This window comes from Coptis chinensis, chromosome 2 (genome assembly GCF_015680905.1).
Source record: "Coptis chinensis isolate HL-2020 chromosome 2, ASM1568090v1, whole genome shotgun sequence".
NCBI classification, from domain to species: domain Eukaryota; kingdom Viridiplantae; phylum Streptophyta; class Magnoliopsida; order Ranunculales; family Ranunculaceae; genus Coptis; species Coptis chinensis.
The window spans coordinates 9,127,737-9,146,561 of record NC_141457.1 but is presented as its reverse complement, the minus strand read 5'-3'; the positions used below and the strand labels follow the sequence as shown (position 1 = coordinate 9,146,561).

General features: G+C 37.3%; 1 protein-coding gene and 3 long non-coding RNA genes across 8 annotated transcripts; 3 read left to right on the top strand and 1 right to left on the bottom strand.

Annotated features, from left to right (window-relative positions):
• Positions 1-202: 202 nt before the first annotated feature.
• LOC147514737 (uncharacterized) lies at positions 203-5,475 on the bottom strand. 2 transcript variants are annotated; one of them, XM_086584937.1, is made up of 5 exons: positions 5,040-5,475; positions 4,561-4,622; positions 2,130-4,442; positions 1,893-1,995; positions 203-1,154 (listed from the first exon to the last, which is right to left on the bottom strand). In XM_086584937.1, exons 1-5 carry the CDS (start codon positions 5,146-5,148, stop codon positions 526-528), a joined length of 3,216 nt encoding a protein of 1,071 aa, XP_086441063.1. In that variant the 5' UTR covers positions 5,149-5,475; the 3' UTR covers positions 203-525. The 2 variants fall into 2 exon arrangements, with proteins under 2 accessions (XP_086441063.1, XP_086441070.1); XM_086584944.1 differs by lacking the exon at positions 4,561-4,622 and having other exon boundaries at positions 5,040-5,375.
• A 3,167-nt stretch (positions 5,476-8,642) lies between these two features.
• Positions 8,643-9,097, top strand: LOC147514736 (uncharacterized). The gene is made up of 2 exons (XR_015209546.1): positions 8,643-8,777; positions 8,897-9,097. It is a non-coding gene; the product is annotated as an uncharacterized LOC147514736 (long non-coding RNA).
• An 18-nt stretch (positions 9,098-9,115) lies between these two features.
• On the top strand, positions 9,116-14,094 carry LOC147514735 (uncharacterized). 2 transcript variants are annotated; one of them, XR_015209528.1, is made up of 7 exons: positions 9,116-9,256; positions 11,360-11,551; positions 11,829-11,876; positions 12,021-12,568; positions 13,299-13,469; positions 13,577-13,650; positions 13,771-14,094. It is a non-coding gene; the product is annotated as an uncharacterized LOC147514735 (long non-coding RNA). The 2 variants fall into 2 exon arrangements; XR_015209522.1 differs by lacking the exons at positions 9,116-9,256; positions 13,577-13,650 and adding an exon at positions 11,017-11,331 and having other exon boundaries at positions 11,417-11,551.
• Positions 14,095-14,380: 286 nt separating this feature from the next.
• On the top strand, positions 14,381-17,974 carry LOC147514734 (uncharacterized). Of its 3 annotated transcripts, XR_015209540.1 has the most exons (6): positions 14,381-14,516; positions 15,123-15,213; positions 16,979-17,051; positions 17,148-17,193; positions 17,292-17,480; positions 17,571-17,974. It is a non-coding gene; the product is annotated as an uncharacterized LOC147514734 (long non-coding RNA). The 3 variants fall into 3 exon arrangements; XR_015209539.1 differs by lacking the exon at positions 14,381-14,516 and having other exon boundaries at positions 14,725-15,213; XR_015209534.1 differs by lacking the exons at positions 14,381-14,516; positions 15,123-15,213; positions 16,979-17,051 and having other exon boundaries at positions 17,054-17,193.
• The last annotated feature ends 851 nt before the right edge of the window (positions 17,975-18,825 follow it).

Genomic DNA, 18,825 nt, shown 5'->3' with positions numbered 1-18,825 from the left:
CTTGTACCTATCATTGTCTTTTTTTCTTTCTTTTGTTCGATGAATCAGTATATATTGTTGTCTGATATAAGGAGTTCCATTTGTGTAACTTAACTTTTTATACCCTTGAATAATTTACCTTTTTGTGTGTGAACATATATAGTAAGATTTTCTGCACGCACATTTTTAAACTTTTTTGCACCTGTTGTAGTGCGGAGCCATATATTTTCATACGTGAAACACTCCTTAGCACGGCTGAAGAGGTATTATGGATCTAGGTGTAGTTGCAAAACCTTGAAGAAAATTTCAGATATAGGAGATGAACGAATAATGGATCCCATTTACACAGTCTGGTATCTGAAATAGATTACAATTAGGAGATAAGGATATGGAAATTCGAATAATTATTGATTTCGCCGTCGTTAAGGAGTGTTTCCTTTCTTCAGCACTTGAAGTGGACTGACTTATGACAACTTTTTGTTCCTATGAAATAAAAAACAATCACACTCCATTTTTTAAAAATAGTTTAGGAGTTTGTCTACAATTCTACAACATAAGAGTTGTTATATGTACAATGTCTCTGGTAAACTCATCAAGGAGTCCGTTGAGCAGATGCTTCTCTACATCCTTTATGACTTCCTCTTTTTCAAGATATGCAAACATTGGTTCACCCCATCCCAAGTCCCACATACAGTTCACATCTGGTTTACCATTCTGAATATCTTTCTGGAGCATGTCATGTAGGCTGTTAGCACCCTCATCTTCGTTGCTTTCATGGTCAGTGCAGAACTTCAGTGTTTCCAGGTCTTCATGCAACTCCTTGACCAAGTCATCCAAGGACCTTATCCTTACAGAACAAAGAGAAATGTTAGTCCAAGGGCGGAAGGTGAATTCTTGCCTTCTGCCTTTTTTCTTCATCATTTCGTATCCACTGTCTAAAATTAGATTAGTGCCTTCCTGTGGGTATATGCTACCACTGGAATGGAGGATTCCTTCAGGAATGTCAAATCCAAAGAGTGTCTCGGCTGCATTAAGGAATAATTGACTATTAACTAGTATTTCCTTGAGGTGTTTTTCTTTTTGACTAAGTTTCGCCGAGGCTTCAAATTTCATAATTCCGTGCTGATCCTGTTGTAAGGATTTAGAGATGCCTACTGCTCTACCTTCATCGAAGCCTGTACACATAGTGGACACAAATTATTAAGTCCTTGCATGTTTTTTGGTGTCTGTGTTTCCTCAATATAAAATATAGTATTGCTGTGCCAAAACCTGAGTGCTGAATACTGTTATGTTGTGTGTTGAAAAATAAATAAAATTGGTGTTGAGATGTTTAGGATAGTCCCACCTGAAATATTTGATGCCTTGCAGTATAGTGTAAAATTTCTTGGGCCTCTCCACTCACCACCAATTGGCTTTGAGTTGGATGCTCCTAAAGCTTACGATGGGTTTTGAGTTGTTGGGTGCCCCAATTTTAACATGGTATCGGAGCAGGCCATTGTATTTGGACCAAAGGGTCCTTGTACTCCATGTCACCCAAGTATGCCACACCAGGGGGGGGGGTGTGTTGTTAGTCCCACTTGAGATGTTTAAAGCCTTGTAGTATTGTATTAAAGTTCTTGGGCCTCTCTACGCATCACCAATTGGTTTTGAGTTGGATGCCCATATGTATAAGTGTTTAATGATTAGTAAAGTGATAATAATCTAGGTTTTTAGCGTGGCCATAGGGTTTCAATGTTATTTGGAGCTGATAACAAGAAAGAGTGTTTGTCTTCCACTTTTTTTTTTGGAGAGACCCAGTTGTGTGGTTTTGTGGCCGGAGATTGTTGGATTGCAAAATATGAACCATACTGTATGGCTTAGTGTGAGATAAGATTTTGATGAACAATGTCTGCAGAATAGGAGGTTGTGTTTACCTTTGATTGGAGTTGTTATGATGTTAGATGACATTTGATCCTCATTGTGAGGAGTTGTTGAGGGCCCCAGAGAATAAGAAATGTTTGTGATGTTGTCTTCAATCTGCATAATGGATGCAGAATATTAGAAATGGAAATCGAGCACCACTTGTGATCTAAAAGTTTCAGGATGCATATCTATAAATTTATGCTTCTATGATATTCGTGCTTTATTGATATGAAAGGAAAGGGACTTACAGTGGCATTAGGGGAGTAAGTTTCCAATTCATTCATCCTTGGTTGTTCTTCTTGAGTGAGGGTGCTCAAAATTGGAGCGTATCCGACATCTTTCTGCAAGTCTCGTGCTGATTTGAACACTTGGATACTTTCTTGTGCTTCTTTGGATCTATTCATGCTCACCTCTACTTCTTCTGAACTTTTGCTTCTACTGTGTCTGCTCTCTTTTGGTTCTTCCTCATCGGTAATCTGATCCTTTGGGGGCTTAGCCATGTAGCACGGAGAGTTATTAGCTCTGATCACGACTTCCTCTATTTCTATAGGGTTCAGACTTTTATGCACTTCCAAATTGCCTACTTTCTGTGCTAATGGAACATGCACAGGATTTTTAGACAAAACTGGTATAATAAGAGCTGTAATGATCTGTACATTAGTTGCTGTTTCTCTTGTAGAGGGCCTCAGTTCTGCTGGATCTTCATTTGGTGCTATTTTGATTTTGGATTTGCCACCAGTAGAATTTTCTATTCTGGTAAGATCTTCTTGATGGCTGCCCTCTTGAGATATCCTGGATCGCATTGCAGTTAATGCTTCTGTCACATATTTTTCATGGGGAATGACATGATTCATAAGTGGCAGCTTCTTTTCTAAACTTTTAGAATCATTGGAAGGTATTGAGGAATGGTTTGGCATCATGCTACTTCTCTGTGTCTTTTTCATCTGCAGTTTGTTTTGCAGTTTTTGCTGTTCTCTTTCCTTTTTCTGAAGCTTTGCATCTTGAGATTTAGATTTTTGAAACATATTTTCTGGATGAGAAGAATTTTCTTGAATATGTTGCCGTGCTTTTACCTTTTTCTTCTGAAGTGTGTCTTTCTTTCTTCCTGCATTTTCTTGTTTAGCATTTGCAGTTTCTGGGCGTTTATATGTTTGTGACTGTGGTGCCAGTGATGCCTTCTGCATTTCATCCTTCAAAACCACTTTGTTGGCTTCTGATCGTACTTTGTTCATTTGTTCCTTGGGAGTTGGATTCTCTTGCCTTCTCTTATTTTCCTGTTTGTCCATCAGAATTCCAGTGTTTGGATGCAGCTGAGCCATGCATATCTCCTGCGTACTGATTTTGATGACCGACTTCTTTGAACTTGACAAGAGGTTGGTGCCTTCTTTATTTTTGTGGTCCTTCAGATGTACTTTTCCTTGTGGACTGAAGGGATCTTGAGTTAACCTGATTTGATCTGCATACACCACAAGACTAGTTTCCGGAGTTAAAGATAATTTGTCAGCTTGCATCATCTTCTTTTGTGTTGCGGTTATGCTAAGCTGTTTATTGTCCTTGGTACTCCCTTGCCATCTATTTTGTAAGTCGTTTCTTGGTCTTGCTCCTTGCTTGACATGCTGTTCTTTCTGTACTCCAATGTTCGAGTGTTTGTTTGCTGGGAGCTCTTCAAGTCCCATCAGTTTGGCTATAATATTTGGAATTCTACCCCTTTCTGGCTGAGAGTCTGAAGAACTTGAGTGGTTCTTGGAGTTAGAAAATGTAGTGACAGTCCTCGAATCTGCACCACAACTAGCAGAACGGCTGTGCGAAATTAACTTTGTGGCAGATGAAGCTTGTTGTTCAGAACTGAGGTGAGTAGTTTCTGTATGGTATAGAGCCAGCTGTCTCTGGTTTACGCTATTTTTGGTTACCCCTCCCACAAACTCAAGGGAGTTTCTCGAGGGTCTATCGAAAGAGAACCTGGGCCGGTCCATCTGCCTCTGATAGCTTTCTTCAATTTCATCCTCATCGTCTTCAACCTCAAGTAACTTAATCTTCTGCTTTCTTTGAGGGCCAACCATAAACTCTGAAGCTTCTTGCAGGTCCACAAGCATTTTTAGGGACTCTTCCAAATCCATTGCTCCTCTTAAAAGTTCTTTCCCAATATCAGTCGAGTATAGATCAAAATTAATTCCGTTATAGCAGGCCTTGAGGATTTGGTTCAACTTTTGAGCACCTTTGGAGATCTCCTTAATGTGGAGATTTGAGAGAGTGGGAACTCGAGCATTTGGATGCAGATGCCGACTAGTCTCTATATTGAGTCTATTATCTATCAGTCCAAAATCCATCGATCTCCTACCAAAATGATTTGGGAAATCGACCAAAGTGTTGCTGCCAGAATGCCTTTTCCTTGGCTCTCCACCATTCTTAAGAGCAAAAGCAAGGGCCATGGAAAAATCAGCTATATGTTCGTAGTTTTGAGCCCTGCCAACTGGGACAAGTTCTTTGGATGACTCTCCCATATCAAATGACCGATTGCTGGCACTGAACCGTTTCTGCATGTCCCGCATTGTGGAACCAATCTGAAACATTTACAAACCAACTGATTAGGTTGTGCGAGTTATACTTTCAGCGGCTCAAATAAGATCAAGAAGAAAAGTATAGATAACACAGAAGCTATAATTTGTATAAAATTCTCACAGTATCTCTTTGATTCATCTCTTTCAATTCTCCATAAGGATGCTTAAAATCTCGATATTTATCTGTCAATTGGATCACCATAAGCAAGTAGCCAGTCAGTGATTAGAGTCAAATACAGGCCAACCAGATGGTCATACGTGCTTGTTATGGCTTTAAGTCCTGAATGTGCCTGGCCAAAGTATTTTAGTGTGGAATAAATGAAATCATGCTTAATATGCAACTCAAAAAACTTTACAAAACTACAATCCTATGGAAATTTACTTCCATGCTATGTATCTGTATATATGATTACCAATAGCGATTAACGGTGACTAAACTGTTGTTTGGGAATGCTTAAAACCCGTGAACACTCGGTTATTTTTCACGTTTTAACCAGAGAAAGATGGTCATGAGTTGCGTTGTGCTGTTGCCATTTAGCCAATTCCCTAGGTTTTTTTCCTTGTAAAATTAATTACTAGGACAGTTTCTTTTGAACTTACCGGCTGGCCTCTGGTTTGAGCGGCTTGAGTTTTGAGTTTTAGTCATCCATTCCTTCCGCAGGCGAAGATCGTCCAACAGCTTCTGCGCAAAATCGAGTTTATTTGCCATTATCAAGTTCACGTACAACAATACACACTGCTCTCAATCCAAAGTCATTATGTCGCTGCAATTCATCCAAATTCAAAATGGCCGAAATACCTCTCAGTATATGATTCTCTTGCCTTCTTGGTTTCTAGTTTTAGGAGCTAGAAAATGATATCCATCTGTCTAGTTTAAATGGTTCTTTCAATGTGGTATAAGGTGGGTAGTCTTGTCTGGAGGAACACAAGTGAATGAGAATGTTCTTTATTTCCTGAATGGGTGACGTGAAAGTTAACTCTATCTGGCAGACTGTTGCATGAGTGCCAGATACATTCCATTGTAAGCAAAGTCGGTGAATTTCAAGGACTTCATTTTCAAGCCGTCTTAAACCAGTTATTTTCTTCCTACTTCTGATAGAAATTTTATATCTACGTCATCAAAATATTCTTTTGATTGAGATGTTTACTTACTCAATTTAGTTCTAATTTCATTAAATCAGGGAGTAAAAACAAGTCTAAAAATGTCATGATCTGTGTAAGGGACATCCTATCTCTCAGGCACGTGATGAGCAAGCAGTCCATACACAACGACTCCGCCAGTACGACTCGACTCCAAGGATACAAACACTCGCTTACTCGTCAAGATTAGTCTAACATCAACGACTCGTCACCCAATTTCATCTCGTGACGTTATCACCTGCCACCTTCATCATTGTTATTATTAGTATCAGACTTCTGCCACTGCAACACTCAAGTCATTACCATCATTACATCCCTAACCACGCCCTCATCATCATTACATCCTTAGTCACACTCTTTCTATGACAGCTCAAACAACATAATACCTGGAGCTACTACACACGTGCAACCTGTAATGACGTGTCGCTCATCCAAGTAGCACACTTGTCCATACTACTATACGTGTCCTAGCTACCAACTACTTGCTCACAATACCTATAAAAGCCACCTCCAGAACTACGTTGGTTTGATTCCAGCACACTTGATTTTAACACATTTGATCCTAGTCTCACTCCAAAATTTTGGATACGTAGACATCTTATTCGTGAAGAGCAGCCATTACCATACACCAAAATCATCTCTTTTCTTCATCTAAATTAGAACTAAGTCATAAACACTTGGTGTAATGTCCTGTTAATCAATAGCTGAGATTCAAAGGGCTTGGTAAGTCCGTAGTCAAAGTCCTTACCAAAGAAATTGCAAATTCTCTCAATACATCTTTTCTAACGTGGGTATAGTGTTGAATGTCAGAAGAAATTCTTCTTATGGAGTGTAGGACAAGATTTTGCCTAAAAAATCTAAATTGTCCACTAGACACGTTTCTATAATCACAAAAGTATAATGTACCTTCTGCTCCACACATGAGGAGTCGATCGATTGATCAGTTGCTCTTAAGTGTTCTTGGACCTAGATTATGTGTTTCTCAGATCTGTCTTGGGCGTTAACATTTCAGATGTTAAATTGTACTACCAATTGGTTTAGAGTATCTCCAATGGGGTGTAAAATTGCACCTTCAAATAGGCTCCACGTAGATGCCATTAGGTTTCTATTAGGTTTCTATAAGGCTCACTCCAAACTAATGTATAGATAGGATATAACCCCTCTTGATAGTTCCCAAATGAGATATGTTACAAATTTGGATTTTAAAATTGAATGAGTTATTTTAGCTGCTGTTTATTCCATATTTCATGCTACTAGTGTAGAACAAGCTGAATGTTTGGCCACACAGACTGGAGCTAGATAACAAGAATGTTATAGCTGCTATCACTGAAGACCAGACTTCTTCAGACTTGAGATGCTTTCCTTTACTTGATTCAATTAGAAGTCTTGCTTCAAGGATTATTGTTCTGGGTTGTAAATGGATTCTGATATCTTTCACTGGGGAGGCCCATATGTTCTGCCCAACACAATGAATTGGCTAAATGGGCTTTTGATAATGTTTATAACAGGCCTGAACACTGCCTGTAATCCATACTCCATAAAAAGTTTCTATTACGTTTCAACGGGTCGACTTGCTGGGATCCAGTAACTAAACGGGCTTACCCAAAATTAACAGGCTCATCAGTTACCGGTTACCTCCACGGCTCCACACGAGGTCATGAAGTTGAACCCCGCTTGACCCGATTTATTGGCACAGTTGAGTTCTGTTACTGCCAGACCCCATTTGTGTTGGGCAGACTCCGAGTTGGGCCGGGGTCTGCCTATTGTGTTGGGCACAACCTGCAACAATACACCCCCCAACCAAAACACGCGAGAAACTGAGAAACCGGCAATCACCCTTCGTCTCCAATAAACCCCTCGATTTCGATTTTTCTGCTCGATCAAAAACTCAAAACTCAAAACCCGAGAACCGCTCGATTTTGATTACTGCTCAAAACCTTGATTTCGATTACCGCTCGATTAAACTCTAGATTTCTTTGTTTCGATTAAAAGAGGCAACCTTGATACTGTTTCTCCGTCTCGATACCCTTCGTCTCCAAATTCTTACACACTTACTGTGATTTTTGGTATTTTGTATGTTTGGAGAATATGCGTGTTTGAAAATATGGAAGTTAAGAAAAACCAATCCGAACTTCGCCAAATTTCAGTTCAAACAACATAGCCACACCGGTAAAGAGGCCAAAAAACAAAACTTTATGTTTTTTCCAAGTTCAAATCCCAAACGATATGACAACACCGTTTAGGACTTAGTCCAAACGGTGTAGCCATATCGTTAAGGACTTACTCCAAACGGTGTGACTACAAACGTAAGTTTTTTTTTCTAAATTCAAATCCCAAACGACATGGACACATCGTTTTTAGATTTCGATCAGGATGGTGTGACCAGCACCGTTTGGTACATAAGACAACTAACAACCTAAGCCAGGGTCGTTTAAGTCTAGGGTGTTCGAATTTTCTCATTTAGCTATATATTCAACACTGTACACATGCATATTTAGCCATAGTGTTTAGTGTTAGTGTTAGGATATAGTTTTTTTTATGGTTTAAAGTTTAGGATGGTGGAAGAGAAAAGAATAAAAAAGAAGAAAAGAGAGGACTGAAAATGTTGCAACAAGTGAAATTCACGTTAGTTTAGGAGTTGTCCAACACAAAACAACTTTTAGAGGCCAACATCACATTTGTAATAATTGTTCTTGTTTTTGGGTCAGCCTAACACAATATGGGTCCTGCAGTAACGAATACCGCACAGTTTCACACGTTACAGGTTACACCGTCTCTTATGGTCCAACCGACTATTTCCCTCCAATTACAAAAAAACCCGCCAGGCCTCCACGTGTCACTCATCCCTACGTCAAAACAATCCATCATCAAACCAAGGAAACTAATCAATCGACGTGGTCAAATAATATCCGTCGATTATCTTCCACGTGTCACTCATCCCCATCTTATAACCGTTTCATTCCATTTCAAATTGCATAAATTTGTAAACTACCTTTCATACTCCATCTCGTTTTTTCGACTTTAACTCCAGATCAGTTTTTCCTTTCTTATTCAATTTCGATTAGCTTCCTCAATTCTCTATATATATTGATATCAATCTCATCCTCTGCAAACCCTTCTTGTCAGGATTAAATCTCTATGCTTCACGAACTTTGTGTTTTGAGATTGGTGATCAGATTATGATGAAGGCTTAACTTGGTTTGATAATTTCAACCAATCAAGAGTTTCAAACTTATATTGCTTTGGGTTTTAACCACCAGAAGAACAGTCGAACAGATACTTCTTGATTAACTTTGATTTTCTTTTTTCTTTTGCAGGTTTGATTATTCAGGTCTAATATATTTTGATGAGAGATTGGAAGGATATATAGATTTCGTACAATATTGGTTTTGGAGCATGGGGGCCTTTAAGGTGAAGACAATGTATCGATCTATCTATGTTATCATCTCTATGGCCTTTGCCAAGTTGGGTGCGCTCGCTTGGCAGGTCAAAAAACCATAATAAAATTTTATCGTTTTCGGCGGACGGAGGAGGTCGCACCGGAATTAGCTGGGGACCTGCCTCTGGTGTGTGTGCTTCACGGTTCCTTTATATTGCTCATATATAATTGCCAATGCATTACGCTGAACTAACACCAACCAGCACAAGGTATACGATTGGAACTCTCACCGTGCAAGGTACATAATTAACTTTATCAATTCTGTTTATTTGAAATCTGCCTAAATATATTAGTGTAATACATAGGGGTGGAACTCGGGCGGGTGAGTCCAACCTGAGCCCAGGACTAAGGGTGGAATTTGAATTGAGGGCTCGGAGCTCGGCTCGAGCTTGCTCGTTTAACTATATGAGCCGAGCTCGAGCTCAAATTAAAGCTCGTGTAACAAATGAGCTTGATGAAGCTCGGCTCGTTTAGCTCAAATAACATATTTATAGTGTAAAATAACTGAGCGGTTCGGGCTCGGCTCGTTTAAGCTCGGCTTGAGCTCGCTCATTTAACTATATGAACCGAGCTCGAGCTCAATTTAAAGCTCGTGTAATTAGCGAGCTGAACTTGAGCATGGTAAAGCTCAGCTTGTTTAGCTCGAATTCTACCCTTACCCAGGACCAAGCCCTAGTCGGTCCTTAAACTTTCAACCCAAGCCTTATCCTGACCAATTTGGGTTGGGTCGGGTTATGTTAGGTTGGTCAAGCTTCTCCGTTTTTTTTTTTTTTGGAATCAAGAGGTAAAAAAAACCGAAATTGAAATCTATCAAAGGGAAACTAACTTTGTTGATTACATTACTCTCTCTAAAATAGAGATTCTCAACCTTATTTTTTACAAGAATAGAAGGATTGAAATATATACGTGCACACGGGTTTGGATTTTTCAATTTTTTGATATTCTAACCCGAGCCCAACCCAAAATCGAGTAGGGTTTTGATTTTATAAAACCAAACCCGGACCATGGATCTGACATGTTAGCCCAAGACCAACAAAAGTTGGGTTTTAGTCTATTGGGCTTGGGCTAACCCGACCCAAGTTCCACCCCTAGTAACATTCACATCCAAATTTCATCTACATTTAATACTAGGGTAAAAATTTTAATTATGCATCTTAAAATTTGTTCTCAAAATAATGTCTTGTAAAAGAACAACTCCACTAAATAACTGTAGATCTTAAAACATCGTATTGACAAACATGAGATTACTGAAGTTGTTTTGTGGTTATGCGCACAAATTACCCGCTGTATATGTCCAAGGCAAGTCTGTTAAGAGATGCTTACTGCATGAATTTCCTAGGAGAAAGTCTTTTAAGTGTCAATCATTTGCACGAATGGCAAATCCATACTTCATGAATTTCCTAGGCAAAATTGTTGTGTCAATAATTTGCACATATGGCAAATCCATACTTGTTAGGTGATACCTATGGCATAAACGATCATCCATGATATTCAATTGCAAAACCATTGTGTGAGAGTATTTGCTAAGTTGAATTTGTGAATTGGTCTCCATGATTTACTACTCTAAAGTTTTAACTTCAAATTACGGCTTTCAATTAGACGACATCTGCTATATTGACCATGCTTTTTCTATAATAATATTCGGTTAATTCCGTATGCTTGAGGGTTTGTGTACATCTGTGTAGGTACTGTTATTATATCTTGGTTTATTTTGGTAGGTTATTTTTTATTCTACTGGAATTCGGTCAGTAGTGTCATGTATATAGTTGTAGTGGATTTGTTGTTATTTTCTTGTTTATGGAGAAAAATTTGTAAAGACTATGACGGACCAGTGCCTTCCTTGCAATTTTGTGTTGTTATGTACCGAGATGCTTGCTATGTGGAGTTGATATGCTCTGTTTGGTTCGATGTATTTACATGCAATTGCACCTATTTCCATGTAACTGCCCACAAAACAGTGTTTGGTAGCAAAATGCAAATAGGCGGTTGATGCAACAAGTTGCAATTATATGCACTATATGAGTAGTTTCCATGACATTCACTTGCAATCAAAAAAGTTGTGTAAATAGATGCAAACAAAAGAGAGGTGGTTTCTCTTATATAAGATGTGAAAAAAAGAAGTGGGATAATGTAACCAACTTTACATCTTTTTGCTTTGGGTTTACCAAGCACAAGTAAGTTGGATGCAATGCAATACGATGCAATACAATCACATGCCATTTGCAGCTATTTGTCATTTGCAACTCGGTGCACCGAACTAAACAGAGCAGATAGAATCCTATGACATCATCCCGGCGCTTGTGCTACATGGAGGTCTGACACCTTCCTATTTTTCTTATAGTTTCCCAGTTCTGATATGAATATATTTTTACAAGGCGGAGCACCTTGTTAAGTGTAGTTATTTGATTGAAGACTTGAGAGTTAAGAAGCAGTTGTATAGGCATAGACAACTGATCAGATAGATAAAGGCTTTACTTGCTATTTGTCCTTCTGTGAGCTTTACCATGGCATTTTGGGCATTATCGCACTGAAGGTAATAATTCTCATTTTTAATTCATATACCTGTTACAGCTGACTTCCCTTTTGAATTGAATTCTTGTTTTATGTACTTCTACCTATATCACACCTTGCGTTCTTACATGATTTGATATAGAAAGAGGATTTTTTATTGTAATCGTTATAATTAGTCAACCATGATTACTATTTTATTTTAGTAGGGATATTTTGTTGTGTATGGTTTGTTTATATTTCTTCCTTGTGACAATTTTGTGCTTGCTTTTAATATTTATTATAAACTTTGTGTCTGACAGATGATTTGAGATACATTGGAGCAGCTTTTATTTTATCCAAGTCAACAGGTGAAGCTTGTGGTGTTTTGCATCTTGGCTTAAGGAAATATTCTCAAAACATTTCCAGTATATGCTTGTACTTGTGGATTGGAGCTGTCATTAAATGAGAATATGGTTTAGCCTTTTGGGTTATTTTTGTGTGTGGAGTTACAGGTTTTGTCATTTGAAGATTTGTTGAGATTGTCGTTTTACTGCTAAAGGTTGGAAATTTGGACCAGAAAGTGTTGTTTCATGAAGGAATTGGATGAGATATTGGAAGGATTTCTGTTCTAGAGCAAAGCACTGTCATGGATTTATTTGATAATGGCTTTTGAAGACGGTGAAAGGAGCCTTAGTGTGGGTGAGAATGCAAGTTGGTTTAATTTGATGTAAAAGAGATTGGTGCAAGGACCCTTAAGGTGAAGGCAATGTATCAAGATTGCTTTGTCATTTATGACCTTTGCCAAGTTGGGTGCGCTCGCTTGGCAGGTCAAAAACCATAATATAACTTTATTATTTGGTTTCCGGAGGAGGTCGCACCAGATTTAGCTGGGGACCTTCCTCTGGTGTGTGTGTGTGCAATGTGTTGTGTCTTTCAGTTCGCCCTACCTTAATAATATCAACTTCCAATGTATTCGGAGCGATGAATAACACCACCAAGCACATGGCGTACAATTGGAACTCTCACCAGATATTCTGCAAGGCGTATACCAAGTTGAAAGGTACATAATTGACTTTACCTATTCCCCTTTTTTGAAATGTGCCAAATATGTTGTGCTGTAATAGCTTCAAATTCAAATCTCATCCACATTTAAACCCAAGGGTAAACTTGTTATAAGAATGAGGCATATCCTGAAGTGAAAAATGATTTTCTAGTTGTTTCTGCGAATTGTTTTTGCTCGTGTCTTGTGAAGGAACAATTGAACTCCCACTACATACTTGCAGATTATAAAATATTAAAGAGAAACATGAACAATCTTGCGAGAAATGATTTGCAAAATTGTTAGCAGTTAATTGTGTGCACGATTATGCATAAACTGTCATTATTGCGGCGCTATATTTGCCAAGTTGAATTTGTAAATTGATACTCGTGGCTTAAAATTGGTCCATTATTTCTTGTCAAGTTTTACCCTCAAATTGCAACAGTCAATTAGACGGTATCTGATATCTGGAACTTTATTTTTCATAATAATCGTCGGCATATAGCAAGGTCAAATCTTATTTTGCATTATTTCTGTATGCTTACCTGGTTTATGTTGGTTGATTATTTTGTTTCTATTGTAGTACGGTCAGAACTTTTATGTATATAGTTGTTGTGAGGATGCAAGTTATCTATGTAATAACAACTTGCAATCTCTTTTATGTATATAGTTGTGAGAATTTGTTGTTTGTTCATCTTGTTTCTGGAGAATGAGTTGTAAAGACCATGACAGACCTGTATCTTCCTTGAAGTTATGTGCTGTTATGCAATGAGACACGGTTGACAGGCAGAGCAGTTTGTTAAGTGTAACTATTGGATGGAAGACTTGAGAAAGCAGCTGTTTAGGAAAGGCGAAACCGCGCAGGTTGTTGAAGGCTTTACTGGATATTACCGGGACTCTTCTGGGGATTGTTGTGCTGCAGGTAACAATTCTGATTTTCAGTTTATATTCGGTTACAGTTGACTTTCTTTGTGGATTGCATTCTTGTTTTATGTGCATCTACGTGTATAACACCTTGCTTTGTTACAGGAATTTTCTTTTGTTGTTATTATCCTCGAAATATCTATTATTTGTCAATCATGATCTAATATGCTGTACTAAAGGTGGGAATGTTTTCTTGTGTCTGATCTGTTTATATTTCCTTGTGGCAATTATGTGCTGACTTTTTTATACTTATTGCATTCGTTGTGTCTGACAGATCATTTGATATAACATTGGTGCAGGTTTTATTAGTGATGATTGAATTTGGGATGTCAGCTGAAGATGGCGGTGTGACATCCCCACTTGAGGCAAATAAAATATCACCGTACACGTTTAGGAAACACATTTGCAACATTTCTAATTTGCCTTACTCATTGGCTGGAGCTATCAGTAAATGAGATCATGGTTTGAATTCATTATTTTGACAAAATTGGGGAGTATGTATTTGATGATGTATAAGGTCTTATATTCTGGTATGAAGGTGTCATAATCTCCAAAATTACTCGCAAGAAACACTTGAGGGTAATCTCGTAATCTTGCAATGTGGAAATGGTTGTTAGTGGACTTTTTAACTTTGTACAAAACTTTTCAACTTTGTACCCGACTAGTCTGTCATTTGACCCTTCCATATTAGGTCTCCTGGCATGGCAGGTCTGACCATTATTTGGTCGGTCTCACACTCACGGGATTGCCCAGGAACTGCCTTCTGTTTTACACTGATTTTTATGAAGATTCTAAAAGATATTAACTTAATAGGGCTTCTAGAGTACGCATGCAGCACTATAGATGTGGTGCGCAGTCTTCTCAGCCACATGTAGAGTGAGGGTAAAACCGGAATATTGGCAAATAAGTTGTCCCAAACAGATTAACGAAACGAAAAATTTCAGCTTTAGCGCTAGTTTTGTTTAGTGTTTTTACTCATTTTCAAATTCCTAATTCCAATCATTGAGTGTTATTGCCACATTAACCTACCGTCTGCTCGCAAAAGGTACTCTCTCTCTCTCTCCCTCTATCTCTTTTTAACCCAAATTCTTCTTGAATCAGTTGATTTTTTTAGTTTTGTGACAATTAGTTAAACTTACTGTTTCAGGAGATTTCTTTTAGAAACTATGACTTTGATTCGAGACTGTTTGGTTTAAGATTTCATTTTGGTTTAAGCATTAGTTGGTTGTTGGGATTGTGGGTTTTAAGTATTAGTTGGTTGTTGGGATTGGGGGTTTGTTTATGTTATGTGTGCATAATCTAAAATCATAGGTCTAATGTCTATAGTCTTGTTTAGTCAGTTGGTTAGTTTTCTTCATTTTAGGTATTATCTCGTAAGTAGGTTAGTGGTTACTTATTAAGTAGCTAGTGCTATAAATGGTAGTGTATCTCATCTACTACAAATGGAGAGAAGTATATTATTGTAGTTTGCACTTGTGTGGATTAGGAGGTCAAAGACTCCTCAATAAGCCTTAATGTTATGTGTTTTTGATACAATCACTTCTAGATTGTATAAATTTTCAGTGGATATTTTGTAGTAGATATTGGGTTGCGCGTTGATATAGAAACCCTATATATTTGATTGATTGTTGGCCTTTGGTTTTAATAATAGCGATCCTAGAGTGCGCTGGATTCAAGACTTTGTGGGGGCAGTACACACGCACCTTTTGCTGATAAGAGGACCTAGAGATTCGAGAGTACAGGTACAGCCTGCGTACTCTAGATTTTGCATTTTAATAATAGTTGTTTATTTTTTTTTTGGTTAATATTACTCATCATAGTTTTGCGTTTTTCCAAAATCTAGAAGCTCTATTGATCTATATTGTTTTCATCAAGAAAAAGTAGAAATGATTAAAAGTTACGTATAATTTTTTTTTTTTTTTTTTTTTTTTTTTTTTTTTTTTTTTTTTTCTATCTTTTATCACTAAATCACTGTTGAGTATTAGTGAATATAACTCGAACATTACTTCTTCCAGTTCCTCAAATGAGTATGTCAAGTTGTGTATTTACTTAGAAGCAGTCATGATCTAGACCAATTCATAGTCTTATCTAGTTATCTCCTTGTTTTGGCATTCAGTAGGACAAAACAACGATTTAAACAAGTAGTGATAACTTAGTATTATCTACTAGAAAAACCGGAAGAATGAGTTAACAAGTTGTCAAACAAGTTAACAAAAAAACAAGAAAAAAAAAATCCACTTTAGTGCTACTTTCGTTCTCCCTTTGGTCAAACAGAAAATCCAATCGTTCACTTCAATTTTGACGGCATTCTCTGATCAATTTCACCTTGTGTATAGTAGAAGCTCTATAAAAATATCATCATCTCTTTCTTTCTTTTCTTTACACTCTCTTGTCTCAAATCCCTAATTCCAATCATCGAGTTTTAAGAGGGGTTCAGCACAACAGGTATTAGATTTTTCTTATTTCTTATTGGTTTCAAGTTAGTTAGTTTTAAATCGACAGGCCTAATTTTTTATTTCATTTGTTTTCAGTATTTCAATATAGTATATAGTATTTATTTAGTATATAGTATTTATTTGGGTTTCTTCTGGAGATCCGTGTATTTGATGTTTATATGCAAATTAATGCCATAATCTCGGTATAAACACAAGTTATAGTATAAATGGATCTGGACACATTGAGAAGAAAGCAGTATCAATCAAGGTACATGGGTTATTGGACTGCTTGTATGCATAGGTTAATGCACTAACTATGAGTGGATATAGAAAGAAATGTTTAAGTTTATGGGATGTCAATTGGAAACCTGTGTGCATGCTACATTTGTACTCTCCTCTTGGCCAATGGTAGACGCCTAGACGAAGGGGGATGGAGTCGTGGGATGACATTTCTGACAGAGAACAGTGTTCTCAGATGATTTGTAATTGAAATTAGGAATGTAATGCATGTTAGTAATTGAAATTGTCCCGGCAATATTTGAATTAGCAAACTAACTTTGTATTAAAGGTTGAGTTGTTACGCCTTGATTTTTCAGTTACTTTTATTAGCATTTCTAGCATGTGCTGGCTGTACCGGTACGCAGGGCTAAGAGAGCCTAGATCCAGTACCTTGCCATGCAACACACCCTCACCTTTTGCTACCCATAAACCGATGTAATCTAGATTTTGTCTACTTTTATATTATTAGCAAACTAATATTATATGCATGTTTAGTAATAATTTTTGTTCGTTCTTTCTCGGTTTATACTTTTATTCATCCTTCTTGTCATATTAGTTGATTTTACTTATCCTTAAATAATTTTGTTAGTTTTGTCTCAGTTCATAATTTTATTCATGATTGTTGTCATATTAGTTGATTACGTGTACAATAGTTGGTTTGGTCTCGTAAATACATATGAAGGTTGTTTGTCATTGTTAATCTGTTTCTATATCAGCTGGCATAAACATCCTGGATAAAGTTGGTCACGATCTCTTTGTGCCATTTGTTTAATAAAGTTTTTTTTTTCTTCAGTTTTTCCACTACTACTTTCCTCTACCCACAACACCAACGTACCACTTCCGGTTGTTTGCTTTTCCGCTCTCAGGTGTTAATTTCAATAATTGATTTTGATATTAGCGAGTTAGATTTATTTATTTAATTTTACTTGTCGTCTTGACGCGTCATGTTTACACGTATCAAGAAGCAACGACAATCCAGGTCGGCAATACTACAACTGTCCCAATTGGGTGAGCCATTTTTGTTTGTTGTTACTAATTTGAGTTATTGAAGAATTATATATTGGATTCTAACTGGTGATTTTAACATGTAATTTGGGTTATTTTAGAAGCATGAGATGCTTAAATCTTCAAATAAATCCCAAAAATCAAGTTGTGATTTTTTCCTATGGGCTGACGAAACCGTGTTATGTCCGTGTGGAGGTGGTCTTTGTAAGGTATTTGGTGTGACTGGGAATGGAAAAAACAAAAAACGGTGATATTGTATTTGCCCGAGATCAGTTGTGTATGACAGAATTGTAAGGAATAAATTGTGTATCATTTTATTTTTGTTTCTTATTAAACATGTTTATCTAATTGGGTTGTAAGCTTTCAACATTTAACTACAGGATCAATCAAAAGGTTGTGGGTTTGTCTATTGGGTTGATAGTATCACACCAATCTCAGAACAAGGTTCTAGTTATACTTCTGAAAGACGTGAACAAGGGTCCAGTTCTACATCCGAAAGGCGTCACGATTCGAGAAGTTTATCGATTATGCATCTGAGAACACCTTGGTCTGGCGAACTTTGTGTTACACAGGAAAGTGCTAGTGCATGCCGCGACCTGTTACTACAACTTCGTGATTTAGAATTGGACAAGTAATTAACTATTTGTTGCATAATGTAATTAACTATACGTATTTGGTGAAATGTTTGTCATTGGATGACAATGACTTGTTGGAATTGTGTACCTTCGGATTACTGAATTGTTGGAATTATTTGTCTTTGGAATGCCATGATTTGTTGGATTTATGTCTTTGAATTACCATGTCTCTGGATTTGTATGACAGGAAGCCTAGTTTAGAGACGGCTACCCAAGTAGATACATTGATCTTTCTCACATGTTGCATACAACAAATGACAGGTATGTGTGACACATTGTTTGTATCATCCTTACTTTGGCAGACCAAAGTGCTTGACCCCATCAAGTTTGACATGTTAAGCTAGAATCAAGTTTGATGGGGTTAAATATCAAACTAGCTACTAGCTTAGTATCAAGTTTAGAGTATTTAGTTCATGTTTGACATTGTTAAATAATTGTTAAATATCTGATATATCTCGATTTTTTGGGGTACACGATATATTGCTCGAATTTGATATTTTGGTCCTTGCCCCAAACTCCAAAGTTCCAAACAAAGGTAGCATAAACTAAATTTAATATTCAGTATAGTACAACATCTTATTTTATTCGAAAAAATAAATAAACCAATTTGACATCTATTTAGAGTTTGATTAGATTTAGAAGTCTAGTTTCATTCCTTATTAATCAAGTATGGCTTGGATATCTATATATACTAGCCAAATGCACGTGCTCTGCACGTTGGTGAGAAATGAAATCTATTGGAGAGCATATAATCTGGTTTGACATTAGTACGTACATCTTTACATTTATGACTTATGAATGATTAAACCACTTCTCTCATACAATTGGGCGTGGTTAATAAGAGCGTACATAGCTCAATCGAACCCCTTGAAGACCAAAACAAAAGTTCCTAGATTGTTGTCCCCCCTCTTCTAACCACAATTTATTTGAGCAACTACACGTACATTTGTGTCTAGGTATCACAAACAACCACGCTCCTCCCTAAGGTGACAAAGTAATA

Excerpts from the sequence above, each read along its gene's own strand:
- LOC147514737 (XM_086584937.1), bottom strand. The coding sequence starts at position 5,148 with ATGGCAAATAAACTCGATTTTGCGCAGAAGCTGTTGGACGATCTTCGC. Across the intron at positions 4,623-5,039 it reads CTCAAACCAGAGGCCAGCCG|ATAAATATCGAGATTTTAAG; the intron begins GTAAGTTCAAAA and ends TCCAATTGACAG. Across the intron at positions 4,443-4,560 it reads AGATGAATCAAAGAGATACT|ATTGGTTCCACAATGCGGGA; the intron begins GTGAGAATTTTA and ends TAAATGTTTCAG.